The 17700-nt window shown below is 43.7% G+C and overlaps 1 protein-coding gene across 3 annotated transcripts in view; it reads left to right on the top strand.

Annotated features, from left to right (window-relative positions):
• Window positions 1-15183, top strand: part of BORCS5 (BLOC-1 related complex subunit 5) — a 96388-nt gene extending 81205 nt beyond the window's left edge. For all 3 annotated transcript variants that reach the window (XM_009003306.3, XM_009003307.5, XM_002752133.5), the window contains exon 4: window positions 14507-15183. In XM_009003306.3, coding sequence (XP_009001554.1) covers window positions 14507-14737 — 231 coding nt within the window. In that variant the 3' untranslated portion in view covers window positions 14738-15183. The remainder of the gene's footprint in view (window positions 1-14506) is intronic.
• The last annotated feature ends 2517 nt before the right edge of the window (window positions 15184-17700 follow it).

Below are 17700 nucleotides of genomic sequence, written 5' to 3'. Positions count from 1 at the left end.
CATCTTTTAAGGATTTCAAAAACGCATTAAACACACTCCTCAACATGGTATGTATTTAATTGAAATGAGTTAACATTTGAATTAATTAGCCCCTTAGAAAAGATAGGCAAAAATTAGGCCGAAAAGCATAGGTTTGAATTCTGGCTTCACTGCTAGTACGAGCTATGTGACCCTGAGCACCTTTTGTTACCTCTGAATCTCTAATGTCTCATTTCTAATAGGAGAGTGACATTCCCTATGAGAGAATGGCGAGGTATAAAGATAATGAATGTGAACGGCACAGTACAGTATCTGACAATTAGTAGATACTTTTAATAGACAGCAGCTGTAACTGTTACATATTAATTTCTTATAGTAATGAAAATAACTAGAGAATTCGTGTGTATTATATACCGGGTTCTACCTACCAAATCATTCTAACATGATGTGCATTGATTACCAAAAGAAATAGTCCTCCAGTATGGATGCCAGTTTTCCTTCTGTTAGAGTATGTGGACTGAGATTTAACAGAGAGGGATTTCTGTTGTCTGGTTGACAGATCAAAGGTACGCCTATGAGAATAAATGGCAAGAGTTTATTCTTACGGGCTGCCATTGCAGACCATTGTCTTCAGAAACAAGGTCACTCAAAGTGTCCAGTGTGTGGTCATTGGCGCCTTTCAGCCTGTGGTGTAATTAAGGCAAACCATCTGTCCATTGTTTTCCATTGTGCAAGAGAGAGGTGTCCAGGAAAGATTCATGCAGAGGACTCCCAAATCCTCCATGAGAATGACGATCTGGAGGAGGGCGGGACAGCCAGAAAGAAGATAGTTGACCCTGAAAGCTTTTGTTGCAGCCTGACCTACCCTAACCTTTATAATCTGTCTGAATCTCCACTGCAGATCAAGTAGCCGCAGTCTGAGGGGGATAGAGGCGGCAGGTAGGCTAGAATGTGCCACATCTTGACTTGTGGTAATGGGCCTCCTACTCTTCCGAATGGAGACAGCTAATAACATGAGTCAAAGACCAAATCAGTGGGTAGCCGATGTATGAAAACACAAGCACCAGCTTCGCAGAGGGGAAAAAAGAAAGGTCTTGAAGAAGGTGTCTGTCAGAAGCAAAAATGATAAGTATGTGAGGGGATGGGTATTTTAATTAGCATGACTATAGAAATCATTTCACTATGTATATCTATGTCAAAACATCACACTGTGTGCTGTAAATATATAGTTTTTATTTAAAAAAATGAATACTGTCAGTATGAGTCCATTTAAAAATAAGCAAGCTTGACGTTTCAAGGAAACTGCTGAGAACAGGCATCTCACGCTTCCTTTTGGTGTTAAGACCTGGTATAGATAATTTAAAGATGCAGGATCTTATGAACACAGCTTTTTACCTTGGACTGTTCCTCTTGCAGACTCAGCTACCACCTTCCTTTATTATTAAAAATGTTTTTATTAGCCTCAGCAGTCTGTTTTAGAGCCACCTTCATAGTGTCTAGTTCCGGACTGCCAAATAGGTTTCTTCATCTTTGTAAGCTCCAAAGTGGCCATCTGGGGTTTGGTGGAAGTATTCGGAGTCCAAGTCAGATTTAAAGAATAACTGTGATCCATTACTGATATCTCTCAGGGGTCTGATACAAGAAATTGAATGTATTTGAATATATTTATTTTATTGTATAAAAAACTGAGTTATAATTCACATAGTTCACCCTTTTACACTACGCATTTCAGTGGTTTCAGTATTCTTGCAAGATTGTCCAACTGCATCACTATGTAGTTCCATAACATTCTCATCTCCCTAGAAAGAAACTATGTACATCAGCAGTCACTCCCCATACCTCCATTCCCCTGTTCCCCGGCAGCGACCAGTCTACTTTCTGTCTCTATGGATTGCCAGTTGAGTGAGGGTGTTTCATATAAAGGGAATCATATGATGAGTGGCCTTTTGTTTCTGGTTTCTTTTACTTAACATAATGTTTTCAAGGTTCATCCATGTTGTAGCCTGTATCAGTATCATATCTTCTTATGGGTGAAGAATATTTTATTCTAAGGATAGGCCACATTTTGTTGATCCATTTTTCATTGGATGGACTTTTGGGTTGTGTCTACCTTTGGCCTATTATGAATAATGCTGCTATAAAAATTTGTGTACAAGTGTTTGGGTGAACATATAATTTACTTCTCTTGGGTATATAGAAGTGAAATTGCTGGCTATATAGGAACTTAATGTTTAACTTTTTGAAAAGTAGGCAAACTGCTTTTCAAAGTGGCCGTACCATTTTACACGCCTGCCAGCAATGCACAAGGGCAGTTTCTCCACACCCTCACTAACATTTGGAATTGTCTGCTTTTAATTTCAGCCATCCTAGTGGGTGTGAAGTTGTATTCTTTGTGCTTTTGATGTGCCCTTCTCTAATGTCAAATGACGTTGAACATCTTTTCGTGTGTTTATTGGCCACTGGTATATCTTCTTTGGATAAATAGCTTCAGTTGTAATTCCAAGGCCAGATTTTGCCCTAGGGATAGTACTGATTTATATAGTTAGGCTAACTGCTTCCTAATTGGGAGAATTGGTAGTTCTGAATTTCAGAAGCTTTATGTAAAACATTGTGGCAGTTTTCTTTGAATGTGATTATTATTTGGGAACTCTTTAGTTTTATGTGAAAAACAAAACTTCCAAGCATATTTGGCCATTCATTGTTAGAATAATATAAACATACGTGTTTATAGTAGTGTTCTGTTTTCAGATCATTCTTACATATATCATCTCATAACCATTACAACACTGCCGTGAGATAGGGTGAACGTCAGACATTATTATCATCACTTTTAAAAAGTAGAAGCTGAGAGTCAGCTTGTGACTTGCCCAAGTTCACCAACTGGTAGGATTTAAATTCAGGCCTTCTGACTTACTTTTTTTTTTTTATGGTAATGAATTATTAGTGATGTCAAGGATTTTAAGGGTGAGCTTACGTTGCTAAAAATCAGCAATATGCCCATCTTCAAATAACAGATGGTTACTGACCTCAGAATCTATTATTTGATAGCTGTACAACGGGATGAATTGTTACTTTTCCATTTAGCCCCTTTAGCTACAAAGTACTTACAATAAAAGAGTAGAATTACATATCACTGCATGTTCATTACATTTTGAACACAGAAGGAAATCCATCCAAAGAAAGAACAAAGCTGGGGATGGATTTAGAACCCTAAAAAGAGGCAGCCTTTGATTAGCTGGCCTTGACCCATCATGCCTCCTCTTCCCAGCCTCTGTATTTCTAAACTTACCTCCTTGGGAAATAGGAGTTTAAATGTAGAATGAGTGCAGAGAACGTGAGATATCCATTGAGAGCAAATAAAAAATGACCTTGAGATTGAAGTTAACTGAGAGACACCACATTGAAAGCTGAACATTACCTTTAAAGGGTGGGAAGGATGAGTGACTTTTTAAATGCAGTCTTGAGCTGCCGCTGTGGCTTACATCTGTAATCCCAGCACTTTGGGAGGCTGAGGTGGGCGGATCACCTGAGGCCAGGAGTTTGTGACCAGCATGGCCTACGTGGTGAAACCCCATCTCTACTAAAAATATAAAAATCAGCTGGGCGTGGTGGCACATGCCTGTAATCCCAGCTACTTAGGAGGCTGAGGCAGGAGAATGGCTTGAACCCAGGAGGTAAAGGTTGCAGCAAGCTGAGATTGTGCCACTGCACTCCAGCCTGGGCGACAGAGCGAGATGCAGTCTCAAAATAAATAAATCAAAAACAAATGTAGTCTTGATTAAGTCCATATGCAGTCTTTCTTGTTTTTAACATTTCCTTTATACCTAAGTATCTTGGGGATAGAAAAATAAGTATTGATCCTATGGACGTGAATTTTGTTAACTGTGAAACACAGCTTACCTACTCGTTTTTCTTTCGACCCATGAGGGTTATTAAATTTGCTTTTGATCATTTCGTGTATATCTATATCTTAACTTTTTAGAATTTAAAAAATGTACACTATCTTTATGAAGTTCTTACTGTTGTGTTTCACATCTTCTCTAACTTAAAATAAGCCCTTGTGTTATGTCACTAATTTGGAAAGTTTACCTTTACTTGGAAAAGAACTACATCAGGCACAGTGAGGCCAGGTGTGATAGCTCATGCCTGCAATCCCAACACTTTGGGAGGCTAATGGGGGTGGATGGCTTGAGGCCAGGAGTTTGGAGATCAGCTAGGGCATCATAGTGAGACCCCATCTCTAAAAAAAATAATAATAATAATTAGCCAGGCATGGTGGCATGCACATGTAGTCTCTGCTACTCAGGAGGCTGAGGTGGGAGGATTGTTTGGGCCCAGGGAGTTCAAGGCTGCTGTGAGCTATGATCAAGCCACTGCACTCCAGCCTGGGCAACAGAGCGAGATCCTGTCTCCACAAAACAAACCACAGTGACATCTTTCATAGGCCGAACCATCTGTCTCACACCATCAACAAAGCTTATTTTATCAGGAAATTTTATGTAACGAAGTTTTTGAAGCACTGTACTCTTTGTTGGAGAGGATATCATTTATTGAAGCGTTTGATTTTGCTTTCAAAATATTTTTTGAAAAATATACATGTATGCATGTACACATATGTATTTTTATTTTTCTTTATTTTTATTTTTATTTTATTTTTTAAAGAAAGGAGAAAAGGAAAAATGAAAAAGGAGTGAAGGAGAAGAAGAAAGAGGAAGAAAAAGAGGGAGAGAGAACAGGAATGTTGCTTTATTCTAAAAATGGGTATTGAAAACCTCTTTTCTGCCAATAATTGTGCTTAATAATGGCCGATCAATATTTCATTTAAACCTATGAGTAGGTGTGATGTGGTACTGACAAGAATGTATATTTTGTGTATTTAAAGTGGAGAGCTCTATAAATGTTTATTAAGTTTACTTGTTCTGGATCTGAGTTCAAGTCCTGGATATCCTTATTAATTTTCTGTCTCGTTGATCTGTCTAATACTGATGTTGAAGTCTCCCACTATTATTGTGTGGGAGTCTAAGTCTCTTTATGGGTCTTATGTATCTGGGTGTTAGGATGTTAGCCCTTATTGTTGCACTGATCCTTTTACCACTATGTCTTTGTTGCTTTAAAATCTGTTTTTACCATATCGGATAGCATCACACAGTGGTAATAGTTACTCATTCTCATGGCTAAACATTCGATCCAAAACATGGAAGGACTTGTAGGTGAATAATGATTGCAGTTATTACGTAGTGGGAAATGATTCAGGAAACTGGGGGATGAGCAATGTGACTCTGTTGTAAGATTTTCAGTAGCAGAAATACAGAACAAAATAAAACATGTCAGCAAAAAAAACACAGTGGTGAGTTGTCATCTGAGTGATTGTGTAAGCCTTGAAGATAGTTAATGTAACCAAGATGAGGCGTCCAGGTAAGCTCCTGCCTTTATAACAGTTATGTTGTGTCTGTTTGGATACTACAAAATGTCACTTTTTTTTTCTGCTTTCATATACTACATTTCTTTATATATATTTTATTGCGTTTTGGGCTTTGGGGTACATGTGAAGAGCATGCAGGATTGTTGCATAGGTACATACATGGCAATGTGGTTTGCTGCCTTCCTCCCATCACCTGTATGTGGCATTTCTCCCCCATGCTATCCCTCCCCAACTCCCCACCTCCCGCTGTCCCCTAGTTCCCCCCACCAGCAGACCTCAGTGTGTGATGCTCCCTTCCCTGTGTCCATGTGTTCTCATTGTTCAACACTCGCCTGTGAGTGAGAAGATACGGTGTTTGATTTTCTGTTCTTGTGTCAGTTTGCTGAGAATGATGGTTTCCAGGTTCATCCTACATTTCTTATCTTACTTTTTCATTCTTCATGTAAAAGAGGTTTTCAGACATCAGCTCACATACATTTTATCATTTATGGAGCTCCTTTTTTTTGGAGGAGGGGCTGTTCTAGGTAACATGTTCTATACATGTTATCTCATTTAATTCTCACGTCAACCCTATGAGGTAGGCATTGCCAGTGTCCCCAGTTTAGGCAACAAAGGAGCTGAGGGTCAGCGAGGAGGTTAAGTAATCGGCTCAAGGTCACGAAGGTAATCAGTCATCTGCAGAAGCAAGGTTCTATCTGATACCACTGTTTTTATCCATAAGTGATGTATATTTTAGTCAGAAACCTGGAATGGTTACTCAACTTCACATTAATTCTGTTTATTTTATTGCTCCTATAGAAGCTCTCTCTCCTCCCCACAAACTCTGAGTCACTCAGTTTGAGCTCAGGAATGATTTCAGATGTCTAAACAGGTCATTTGCAGGGTCTGGGTGGTCTGCCCACAGCAGAGGTAAAAGCTCTCGCTCAATCTTGGCAGGTGAACCACTGAGAATTTAAGCCAGTAGATCTGAAAGCAGTTGACCTCTGTTCTGCCACTCCAGCTCAGCAGGACAGCCGCTTCCATGAAGCGCAGGCCCCTCTGAGGCTAGATGTGCAGCCTCAGTGGGCATGAGTATCATGAATACCTGCTCCTCATTTGGCAGCCGTAACTATCCAGAGACAAAGGATAGGATTCGAGATAATCGTGGTCATAAGCTCGAAGTCTCCAGAGTCCTTGGAGGAATCTTAAAACTGAACAGAATTTTTTTGTTTCCACACGGTGTCAGGCAGGGCTTCAGCAAAGGAATTCTGTTGTGACAATTGTCTGGATAACTACCTACTTTTCTTTTTCTTCCTGATTTGTAGTCCAGTTTACTTAACCGTGCCCAGCGGCAAAATCTTCACACTATTCACAGTTTGACTCTTAACACCTCTTTGACTCCTTGGTCCCAAGGTGAGATCCCACTTCCAGATGATCTCCTGCAGGATTTTTCCCTGAGCCTCTAACCCATTTCTAGCCCATATTCCTCCCTCAGGAATTCAGTAATTCAAGAATGTTTTCAGTTCTCCTGAAAAGATCTCAAATTTGAGATTTTTTCTTAATGTTTAATTATAGGAATTATTGATAAATTCTGGATGCAAGACTGTCATTCGATATATGTATTGTGAACTTTTTTCTTTGTTTATTTTGGCCCATTCTTTTCTTTTTACTTATTTTTGTTTATTTTAAAACGGAGTCTTGCTCTGTGGCCCAGGCTGGAGTGCAGTGGCGCAGTCTCCCAGGTGTACGCAATTCCCCTGCCTCAGCCTCTCGAGTAACTGGGATTACAGGCGCCCACCACCACTAATTTGCCCATTATTTTCATCGAGAAGAAAATATGAATATTTTATCAAAATATTATGGAAAAATATGCCTTTTCTTTCTCTCTCTTTTTCTTGAAACAGTCTTGCTCTGTCACCCAGGTTGGAGGGCAGTGGTGTGATCTCAGCTCACTGCAACTTCTGCCTCTTGGGTTCAAGAGATTCTCCTGCCTCAGTATCCTGAGTAGCTGGGATTACAGGTGTGCACCACTACACCTGGCTAATTTTTAATAGAAACAGGTTTTCACCATGTTGGCCAGGCTGGTCTCAAATACCTGACTTCGGGTGATCCGCCCTGCCTCAGCCTCCTGAAGTGCTGGGATTACAGGCGTGAGCCACCATCCTGGGCCTCATTTTCTTAATGGTCTTAATGGTCTCTTTTTTTTCTTTTTGAAATTGAGTCTGGCTCTGTTGCCAGGCTGGAGTGCAGTGGGGCGATTTTGGCTCACTGCAACCTCTGCCTCCCAGTTCAAGTGATTCTCCTGCCTCAGCCTCCTGAGTAGCTGGGATTACAGGTGCGTACCACCACGCCCAGATAATTTTTGTATTTTTAGTAGACGTGGGGTTTTACCATGTTGGCCAGGATGGTCTTGATCTCTTGACCCTCGTGATCCATCCGCCTCAGCCTCCCGCAGTGCTGTGATCACAGGTGTGAACCACCACACCCAGCCCTTTCATGGTTTCTTTTCTTTCTTTTTTTTTTATTTTTACCATTATCAAATCAGTGGTATTGTATTAATGGTTTCTTTTCTTTCTTTCTTTCTTTCTTTCTTTTTAATTTTTACCATTATCAAATCAGTGGTATTGCATTAATGGTTTCTTCTTAAGAGAAGTTTTTAGTTTGATGAAAATCAGTTTAACCATTTTTATTTATGGTTAACACTTTTTGAAAATTAGAAATCTTTGCATATCTCAAGGTAGCAGATTTTTCTCCTATATTTTCTTCTAAAAATTTTGTAGGTCTAGCTTCCATATTTAGATCTGTGATCCATTCCCTGTTAATTTCTTGTGTATGCAGTGCGAAGTGTAAGGGTCCAGCTTCATTCTTTCTCTGTATGGATATCTAGATATTCTAGCACAAATTATTGAAAAACTTTTTCCCCTATTGAATTGCCTTGGAACCTTTGTAACAACAACAACAAAAAATCAATTAACCATATGTTTTTAGATGATTTTTACACTGTTTTCCGTTTCATTGATCTGTGCATCTCTATGCCAGCACCACACTAACCTGATTACTGTAGCTTTATCGTAAGTCCTGAAATCAAGTACTGTAAGTCTTGAAACTTTGTTCTTTCTTTTTTTTTTTTTGGGGGGGGGGGGCATTCTGTGTACTTAGAATCAGCTAACCAATACTGTTAAAAAAATGCCTTCTAGAATTTTTGTTGGATTACAAATGAATCTCTTAATCAGTTTGGCAAGCATCAGCACCTTGACAGTATTGAATCTGACAATCCATGAACATGATATACTTCATTTTTTGAGATCCTTTTTAATCTTTTGGAGCAATGTTTTGTAGTGTCAGTGTACAGGTCTTATACTTATTTCGTTGAATTTTTGCCCAAGTATTTCTTGTTGTTGATGCAGTTGTAAATAGTATTCTTTCTTTCCATTGTCCTGTCATTCATTGTTACATAGAAATACAGTTGATTTCTGTATACTGACCATGTATCTTGCAACCTTGCTGACTTCATTTTAATAGTTTTTGGTAGATTTTTTTAAGATTTTCTGAGTGCATTATGTGGTCTGCAGATAAAGACCCTTTTGTTATTCCTTTCTAATTTATTTGCCCTTTACTTAATTTATTGCATTGGCTAGGACCTTCCATACAATGTTGAATAGAAGTGGTAAGAGTGTAGACATGCTCGCCTTGTTCCTAGTCTTAGGGAGAAAAGTGTCTTTCACCAATGACCATGTTGTTAGCTGTAGGTTTTTCATAGATGCCCTTTATCAGGTTGAGGAAGTTTCCTTCTGTTCCTACTTTGCTGAAATTTTCCATAATAAATTCATGTTCAGTTTGTTGAATGCTTTTTCTTATATCTATTGAGACCATCATAGATTTCCAACCTCTGTTCTGTTGAAATAGCAAGTTACAGCCGGGCGCGGTGGCTCAAGCCTGTAATCTCAGCACTTTGGGAGGCTGAGGCAGGTGGATCACGAGGTCAAGAGATCGAGACCATCCTGGTCAACATGGTGAAACCCCGTCTCTACTAAACATACAAAAAATTAGCTGGGTATGGTGGCACATGCCTATAATCTTAGCTACTCAGGAGGCTGAGGCAGGAGAATTGCCTGAACCCAGGATGCGGAGGTTGCGGTGAGCCGAGATTGTGCCATTGCACTCCAGCCTGGGTAACAAGAGCAAAACTCCATCTCAAAAAAAAAAAAAGAAGGAAAGAAATAGCAAGTTACTCTGCTTGATTTTTCAGATGTTGAAGAAGCTTGTCTCCTTGACATAAGTATCATTTGGCCATGATGTATTACTCTTTTTGTATATTTCTGGATTTGATTTGTTAATATTTTGAGTCCATTTATTGAGTGGACCAGCCAAGTGGGCAAATGGGCCCATACCGCTGATACAAGGTATTCAGAACAACTTTGCACACATTCTACAGATGCCTCACACCTTGATGAGGCCTACAATTATATTCTCAGTAAGTTTCCCCTTCTTTTTCACTTGTCCTTGGAAATGGACTGGCACCAGAGATGATATATGAATCTGTAGGGCAAAGTTTTGAAGCATGACTTTGAGTAAATGATGAGTTTCTGAAGGCAAAGGCTTTATCGCATTCATTTTTTTTCTTCTGTGTTAGGGCCTTGCTCTTTTGTCCAGGCTGGAGTGTAGTGGTGTGATCACAGCTCACTGCAACCTCAGCCTCCTGAGATCAAGCAGTTCTCTCACCTCAGCCTCTGGAGCAGGTGGGACTACAGGTGTGTTCCATCACAGCTGGCTAATTTTTATTTTTATTTTTTGTAGAGATGAGGACTCACTGTGTCGTCGTGGCTGCTCTTTAGTTCCTGGGCTCAAGTGGTCCTCCTACCTCAGCCTCCCAAAGTGCTAGGATTACAGGCATGAGCCACCGTACCTGGCCACTGTTCATATCTATCAGTGTAAATCTTGGGATTATGTTAACTAGTATTACAGAAACCCCAAATGATGGTGGCTTATACAAAACGAAAGTTTATTCTGTCTCAGGCCTGGTCTACTCTTACCCATAAACACCCTTGTGGACCCAGGCTGCTCCTAGCTCAGTATCTGCCAACTCAAGGATGTAACCCTCCTTATTCTCGTGGTCTAGGTGGGCTGCACCTGCATTCCAGCAGGAGCAGAGTTGAGGAAGGGACAGTGAAAAAGAGAAGCAACACAGAGTGCACGCTAGCTGCCCTTTCAGGAAGGTGCCTAGAAGCTGATGGGAGAGACTTCTGCATGCTCACACCACTGACTAGAACTTGGTCTTGTGGTCACAGCAAGGTGACGGTTTGGAGGCAAGAGCTGTGGAGAATAAAGAATCTGTTCACTTTCTATTCGAAAATCAGCCAGTTCATTTTTTTTTTTTTTTTAGACAGAGTCTTGCTCTGTCACCAAGCTAGAGTGCAGTGGCACAATCTCAGCTCACTGCAACTTCCACCTCCCGGGATCAAGAGATTCCCCTGAGCCTCCCGAGTTGCTGGGACTACAGGCACGCGCCACCACACCCGGCTATTTTTTTTTTTTTTTAATTTTAATAGAGACAGGGTTTCACCATGTTGGCCAGGAGGATCTTGTCAATTGTCTGACCTCGTGATCCGCCCATCTCAGTCTCCCAAAGTGTTGAGATTACAGGCATGAGCCACGACCCCTGGCCTCATTTAATATTTTTTTAAGTTCCTGAAACAAAGTTATTTGCAATTTCTATGTTTCTGGGCCTGAGTTTCTTGGAATAGTAAAGTCAGGTTAACAGAAACAGTGGAAAAGAAAATTCCTATTAACGTCCACAGTAAGCTGTGTGGGTATAAGTAGTTTTGGTTCTCAATATCTGTATCCTAGGACCTCGCATGGTGCATGACATGTGATGCTACTCAGTAACTGTCTTGCCTGCGTGTTAATAGTTTACACTTACCCAGAGCTGTGTGCTGGGCAGTATAATAATGTTCTCCATGCAATATCTCATTTAATCCTCAGGACAGTCATATAAGTAGGCACTGTTGTTATCCCTACTACCTTACAGATGAGGAAACTGAGGCTTACATAGATTTTCATTCATTTATTCGGCAAATATTCAGGACCTGCTATGTGCTGGGTTCCAGGGATATAGCAGGGTTTAAAGCACCAAATCCTTGCTCTCACGGAATCACCCTTCCGGGTAATTTTCTAAAATCACATAGATACTGGATCGAGGGTGGCCCTTAAACCTAGGTAGTCTGACTCCAGAACCTGTCATCTTCACCATGGTTTTATTGGTGGATGAATGGATCGATGAGTGCAGTGAACTATCCATTTCATAGACAGCTTTGTGGTTGCAGTGATGCGATCTCAGCTCCCTGTAACTTCTGCCTCGCAGGTTCAAGTGATTCTCCTGCCTCAGCCTCCCAAGCAGCTGGGACTACAGGCACCGCCGCCACACCCAGATTATTTTTTGTATTTTAATTGACAGGCTTTCGCTGTGTTGCTCAGGCTGGTTTCATACTGAGTTCAGGCAATCCGCTTGCCTCGGCCTCCCAAAGTGCTAGGATTACAGGTGTGGGCCACTGTACCCAGACAAGCTGGGTCTTTTGAATGGCTATGGAGTATTCAGTGAGGCGACCCTAGGTGATATCGTAACACCTCTGTTCATCCAGAAGGCTGTTAGTATATATGCTATCTTGTTAGAATCCTTGTGCCAAAAATAGAAATAGGAAAGGCAAAGGAGGATCTATCCCTAGATTGCCAAGACGGTGATTCAGAATTGCTTGAGAGACTGGTTTACAGTCATGTCAGATGTGTTAAGATGCGCATGTGTCTGGGAGTTTATGGACAGAGGTCAGGATTATGGACTGGGGCAGCGCTGCCTCAAGAGCAGAAGGCAGAGACATCAAAAATGGCATTACCAGTCTTACTGTCCTTTTCTGGAGATGCCATTACTGCTTGCACCAAGGTGAGACTTCCTTTGCAGCAAAGAATGGGGGAAACATATAAAAGGTAATAACTTTCCCCTCATGTGATCCAGTCTTCTTTAATGCCATGTCATGTGCCAACAAAAGTCTCACATAGCATCAGTGGTACAGGCTCTTGCTCAGGAAATACGTGTAAAAGAGGGGAGCCACTGGACTTAGGTGATCTGGGATCTAGTGTTGGTTCTGTCACTGTGAGATCTTGAAAGTCACACAAACTAAGTTTCCTCTTGTGTTTTTTTTTCTTCAATTGAGTGTAATGGAAGTAAGACATGTCAGTACACATGAACAACCTGCTTGAACTGTGTGTGCTCATTTAAGCATTCACAGAAAGTGCCTTTGGACAGAAGCTTTGGAGTCATGAAACACAGGCCCCAGCTGGATGTGGAAATGGGTGGGGAAGTACATGCCATTTGACAAGTACCTCTCAAAGACAGTTGTGAACAGTCCTCATCGGGTGTGAATCGGGGGGATGGATGGATTGCTAAGGACTTTAGACTTGATAAGCAGAGCCTTGGAGGCCATTTCAGATAGAAAGTCTTCAAGTATCTGTCTACTCTGGTAGGGTTGCGGGGTGGAGGGCCAGGAATGCCCTGCCAAGTCAAGTGTGATGCCCAAGAAGGTTTTGAATTCAGGATTCCACCTGGCTCCCCCGTGCCGCGCTGTCTCTTAGGTGTGTGGAGTGTTTCTTGCTGCTCATTACAAGGCCACCCTGAAAAGGCCCGGTGGGTGACTGTCAGGAGCGCAGGAATCTCCTGTCTCACCACTTCCGAAGTGCTGAGGGCAAAAGGGCTGCAGAGAACCCCAGAAGGTGTGCATTGTTTCCACATTATTTGGAGTTGCCCACTCCATTGGGTTTTTTTTTTTACTTCTCCGTCTCCCCCACAACTAGCTGTGCCTTCTGCCCTGCAGGCACTCAGACAAGCTGGGCAGGCCCGCCGGAGGACAGCAGTACTGACGTCCTTCCATTACCTCCCACCCCTCGTGCCCTCCCCACACGTGATAACCAAATGGAACTTGTTACTTTTTCTTGGGGCTGGCTTTGGTCTCCTGTGTTTTCGTTAGTTTGATTTTGTGTCTTTCAAAGCCATTTTCAGAGGCTCTGTGGTACCAGGTGTAGAGCCCTCATCCTGATGTAAGGTCGAGAAGGGGCACGCCCTGGCACAAACCAGAAGGGCTGGAGGAGCCTGGAAACCTTGGGATCGGAGTGTGGGCCTCGGTAGTCGAACGGTTTCTCTCCTGGCCTGGGAAGGAAACAAGGGGTGAGAGGGTGGAAGTGGGGTCCATGCTGAGGAAGGGGTGCAGGTGCCCAACACGATGGCGGTCCCCTCTACCTATTTGTATCTGGGTGATAGGTACTAAAGAGCCTTTGCAGGGGAGGGAAGTCACACAGGGGAGCCCAGAGCCTGCAGTTTCTTTAATGGGGGAAAGGGGCATATGAGACAGTTCTCACAGTTTGACAAAAAACAGCGTGGTCATTGTGTGGACAGGAGCCTTGGTTGCATTTTGGCCCTGGCAGGGAGAGACACCCTTCTCTTGCGGTGTTTCCCAAGTGACCGCGGATCTGCAGCCGTCTAGGGAAGAGGGAGGGAGTGAAGACCGTGTATTTTGGACTTTGGGTTTGTTGTCGTTGTTAGAGACCGGGTCTCACTCTGTGGCCCAGGCCGGAGTGCAGAGGCATGATCATGGGTCACTGCAGCTTCAGCCTCCTCAGCTCAAGCGATCCTCCTGCCTGAGCCTCCCAAGTAGCTGGGATTACAGGCTCACACCACCACGCCCGTCTCCTAGTTTTTTTCTAGATGAGGAAACTGAGCCACCAAAGATAAGTACTAGCAGTTCATGTGTGTGGCAGAGCCAGATTCAGCCCTGGCCGGACTGATTTCTGTATCCAGGAGGGGAGATAGAAATCTCAGGGTCTCAACAAGGTACAAATAGTGCACATTCCCAGAACATAGAGCCGGGGATAGTCCCCTCTCAGTTCTCTTCTGAAGGTGGTTCTGGTGCAGCAATTGATAAAGCTGTGTCCCTGATGGGCTGTTTAGCCCCTGGTGCTTCCTGTAAAACTTCTCCGCTTCCGCTTGACCTGCAGGACTCTGTCCCTCACAGCTGGACACCTGGCCCTGCGGAGACGACTTGAGGAAACAAGGTATAATAATGTACTTTTTCCCATCCACAGATGGATCTGTCTGTAGAAACCCTGTTCAGCTTCATGCAGGAGCGCCAGAAAAGGTACGCCAAGTACGCTGAGCAGATCCAGAAAGTGAACGAGATGTCCGCCATCCTCCGCCGCATACAGATGGGCATTGACCAGACCGTGCCCCTGCTGGACAGGCTCAACAGCATGCTCCCCGAGGGCGAGCGGCTGGAGCCCTTCAGCATGAAGCCCGACCGCGAGCTTAGGCTGTAGCTGCTTGGGGCTGGGAGCATGCGACACCCACACCTTGAGGATGTTTGGAGCGGAAGTCTCATCATCTGCCCGGGGCTGGAGGACAGCGGGAGGCTCTGGTGCTCCCCGAAGTGGGTGCGAAGGAGTCTGGCTGGCGTGAAAATCTGACTTCGCCCAACTCTTCCCTGATGTAATTTCCCTGTGTGAAAGGAGCCAAACCAATTCTCAGTGGTAACTGAAGCTGGAACATGTGAATTATTAGGAATTCTTTGACGAACTCAGCGTCGAGAGTTATTTTTATTTAGTTTTTTTTTAATTGAGAGTATATAGTGTAGTGCCGGCACTGGAATAAAAATATGGAGACAAGGGGAGAAATATGTTAAGGAGCTCTGGGTGCGCAGTGCCCTGCGGTGAACTTTCAGTCGACTCTCTGGCTTATGTGCTGTAAACATGAAAATCTAATTGAATCTAGGTCTCTGTGTTGTTCCCGTTTCTGCCCTGCCTGTTTCCATCACACCAAGCCCTTATCTGGGGCACGTCTTCCTGCCCAGGTGGAACACTGGCGTTTTGTTGTCTGCCAGGTTATGGTGTCCCTTAGTCGTCATCAGAAACCGAAGCCTCCCTTCCACACCCTCATCAGATACATCTCCACTGATAACCGGTTTCCTTGATGCGCACCTAGTTTAGCTTTCTTTCAACCTCTGGCAGTGTTTCAGTTTTTTAGCAAGGTTTTAACCAGCATCTGGTTTAACTAGCCTAGAAAACGTGTGGGATGAGAAGGCTCTGGACACTGACGGCAGAGCTCTGATCCCACAGGTGTTTCTTGAGCCCATTTGATGTGTCCGATATTGTGCCTGGGATACAAACAGGGCCAGAGAGCCTCAGGCCTTCATTTCTGAAAAGAAGAAACTCAGAACGGTGCTGAATGTCTCTGGGAGCTTAGGAAAGGAAGTGATTTGAGTAACAGCAGAAGTGCTTCGTGAGCACTTGCTACACCATAGGTGTTCTGCTGGAAGGAAGGGAGGGAGGAGCAAAGACTGGAACGTGGGGACACACCTAGGCAGACACCTTGGGACTAAGAGCCAAGGCTGGGGGAGTCGCTGGGGCCGGGCTGCCATGCAGGCCTGCCTCCTGTTCCCTGCGTTCCTCCAGGCCTCGGGAGGTGTGTTTTCAGATGCCAGAAAGAGCCTTCAGTAGATTCACAGGATTAAAACTGATCCACTTAATTTAATGTATCTCAGCTAACCTTGATCTGATTCTAATCTTGGTTTGAGACAGGGTCTTGCTCTGTTGCTCAGGCTGGAGTGCAGTGGTACAGTCATAGCGCACTGCTGCCTCAAACTCCTCGGCCCCAGGGATCCTCCCGCCTCAGACTCCTGAGTAGCTGGGACTACAGGTGTGTGCCACCAAATCCAGCTAATTAAAAAAAATTTTTTTTTTGAGACTGAGTCTCGCACTGCCACCTGGGCTGTAGTGCAATGGCTTGATCGTGGCTCACTGCAACCTCTGCCTTCCAGGTTCAAGTGATTCTCCTGCCTCAGCCTCCCAAGTAGCTGAGATTTCAGGTAAAAAAAAATCTTTTTAAATTTTACATTTTCAAATTTGAAAGAATAATACAATGAATATTCATATTTCTTTCATCTAGATTGACAGGAAGTGGTATTTTTAAGAAGACATCACCGTCATTGTGTTTCTTCCGAGGTATACAGAATCCAGTTCTGAACACGGGATATGTTTATAACTTCAAAGAACGAAGGGTTGATTGTTTATACAGCTACAAAATAGCTCAGGTGCCGTTAACCTCACTGCACTTTTTTTTTTTTTTTTTTTTGAGACCAAGTTTCGCTCTTGATGCCCAGGCTGGAGTGCAATGGTGCGATCTCGGCTCACTGCAACCTCCGCCTCCTGGGTTCGAGCGATTCTCCTGCCTCAGCCTCCTGAGTAGCTGGGATTACAGGCATGCACCACCATGCCTGGGTAATTTTGTATTTTTAGTAGAGACGGAGTTTCTCCATGTTGATCAGGGCTGGTCTCAAACTCCCGACCTCAGGCGATCTGCCCGCCTCGGCCTCCCAAAGTGCTGGGATTACAGGCGTGAGCCACTGTGCCCGGCTCTTACTGTACTTAATACAGGTGACACGTGAAAGCACAGAGTGGGAGGTAGCTCAAGCCTGCGAGGGCCAAGCTTTTCTAGTGCTGCAGCAGTTAGTGGTTGGCACAGGGCAGAATGGCAGACCCAGCGCAGCACAAACAAACTGCACAGCCAGCCAGCTCTCCAGCAACGGTCTCTTTCTAAGGAAGTTAGATAAAACAGGGGTTAACTTAGATTGGGGTCCTGAGGAGGTAGGTGATAGGCTGCTTATTACTAGGTGGAAGCAGAGAAGTATGGCAGAAGAACAACAGGCAAATTCCATACTTTTGCAAAGAATTCTAGTTTAATATTGATGGTGTGTTGTGGTTTTTGCAGTGTCGTCAACTTGGCTAAACTGAACTGTGTTCCCAGAATTCCCTTCCATGTTTGCTTCTCTGGTGAGGGTTGGCCATGAGAGAGATTTGCATGAGGTTTGGAAGTGGATGTAGAGCGACAGCCGTGCGTAGTCACTGAAGCTGATGTCGGTCAGGCCCTGTTCCATCTCGTGCATGGTTCCATGGATCTCCTGCACTTTTGTGGTGGGGGCAGCTGCTGGGCCCACAGCTCCTCCAGCTCCCACAGAACTCTGCCTTCGCCGTTTCCAAACCCTGGGCCAGGTATGAGCACCAGCTTCTCAGTCTGCAAACGCAAGGATGAGGCTTGGGAATGAGGACAGGCCGGCGCAGACTGTGCTGAGAGGCAGGTGCAGGTCCTGGCCTGTTGCTTGCAGGTCTCGGTTGTCCTTGCTCTCCCCCACCGTCCTTCCCAACAGAAACAGCAGAACAGAGACTTTTACCAGCCCCTGTATTGCTTAAGTCAAATCCCTTTACCAGTCCTCTCATTCTACTTCATC

Source organism: Callithrix jacchus, chromosome 9 (genome assembly GCF_049354715.1).
Source record: "Callithrix jacchus isolate 240 chromosome 9, calJac240_pri, whole genome shotgun sequence".
NCBI classification, from domain to species: domain Eukaryota; kingdom Metazoa; phylum Chordata; class Mammalia; order Primates; family Cebidae; genus Callithrix; species Callithrix jacchus.
Note: the sequence above shows the minus strand (reverse complement) of the source record. Positions and strands in the feature narration are given on the sequence as shown.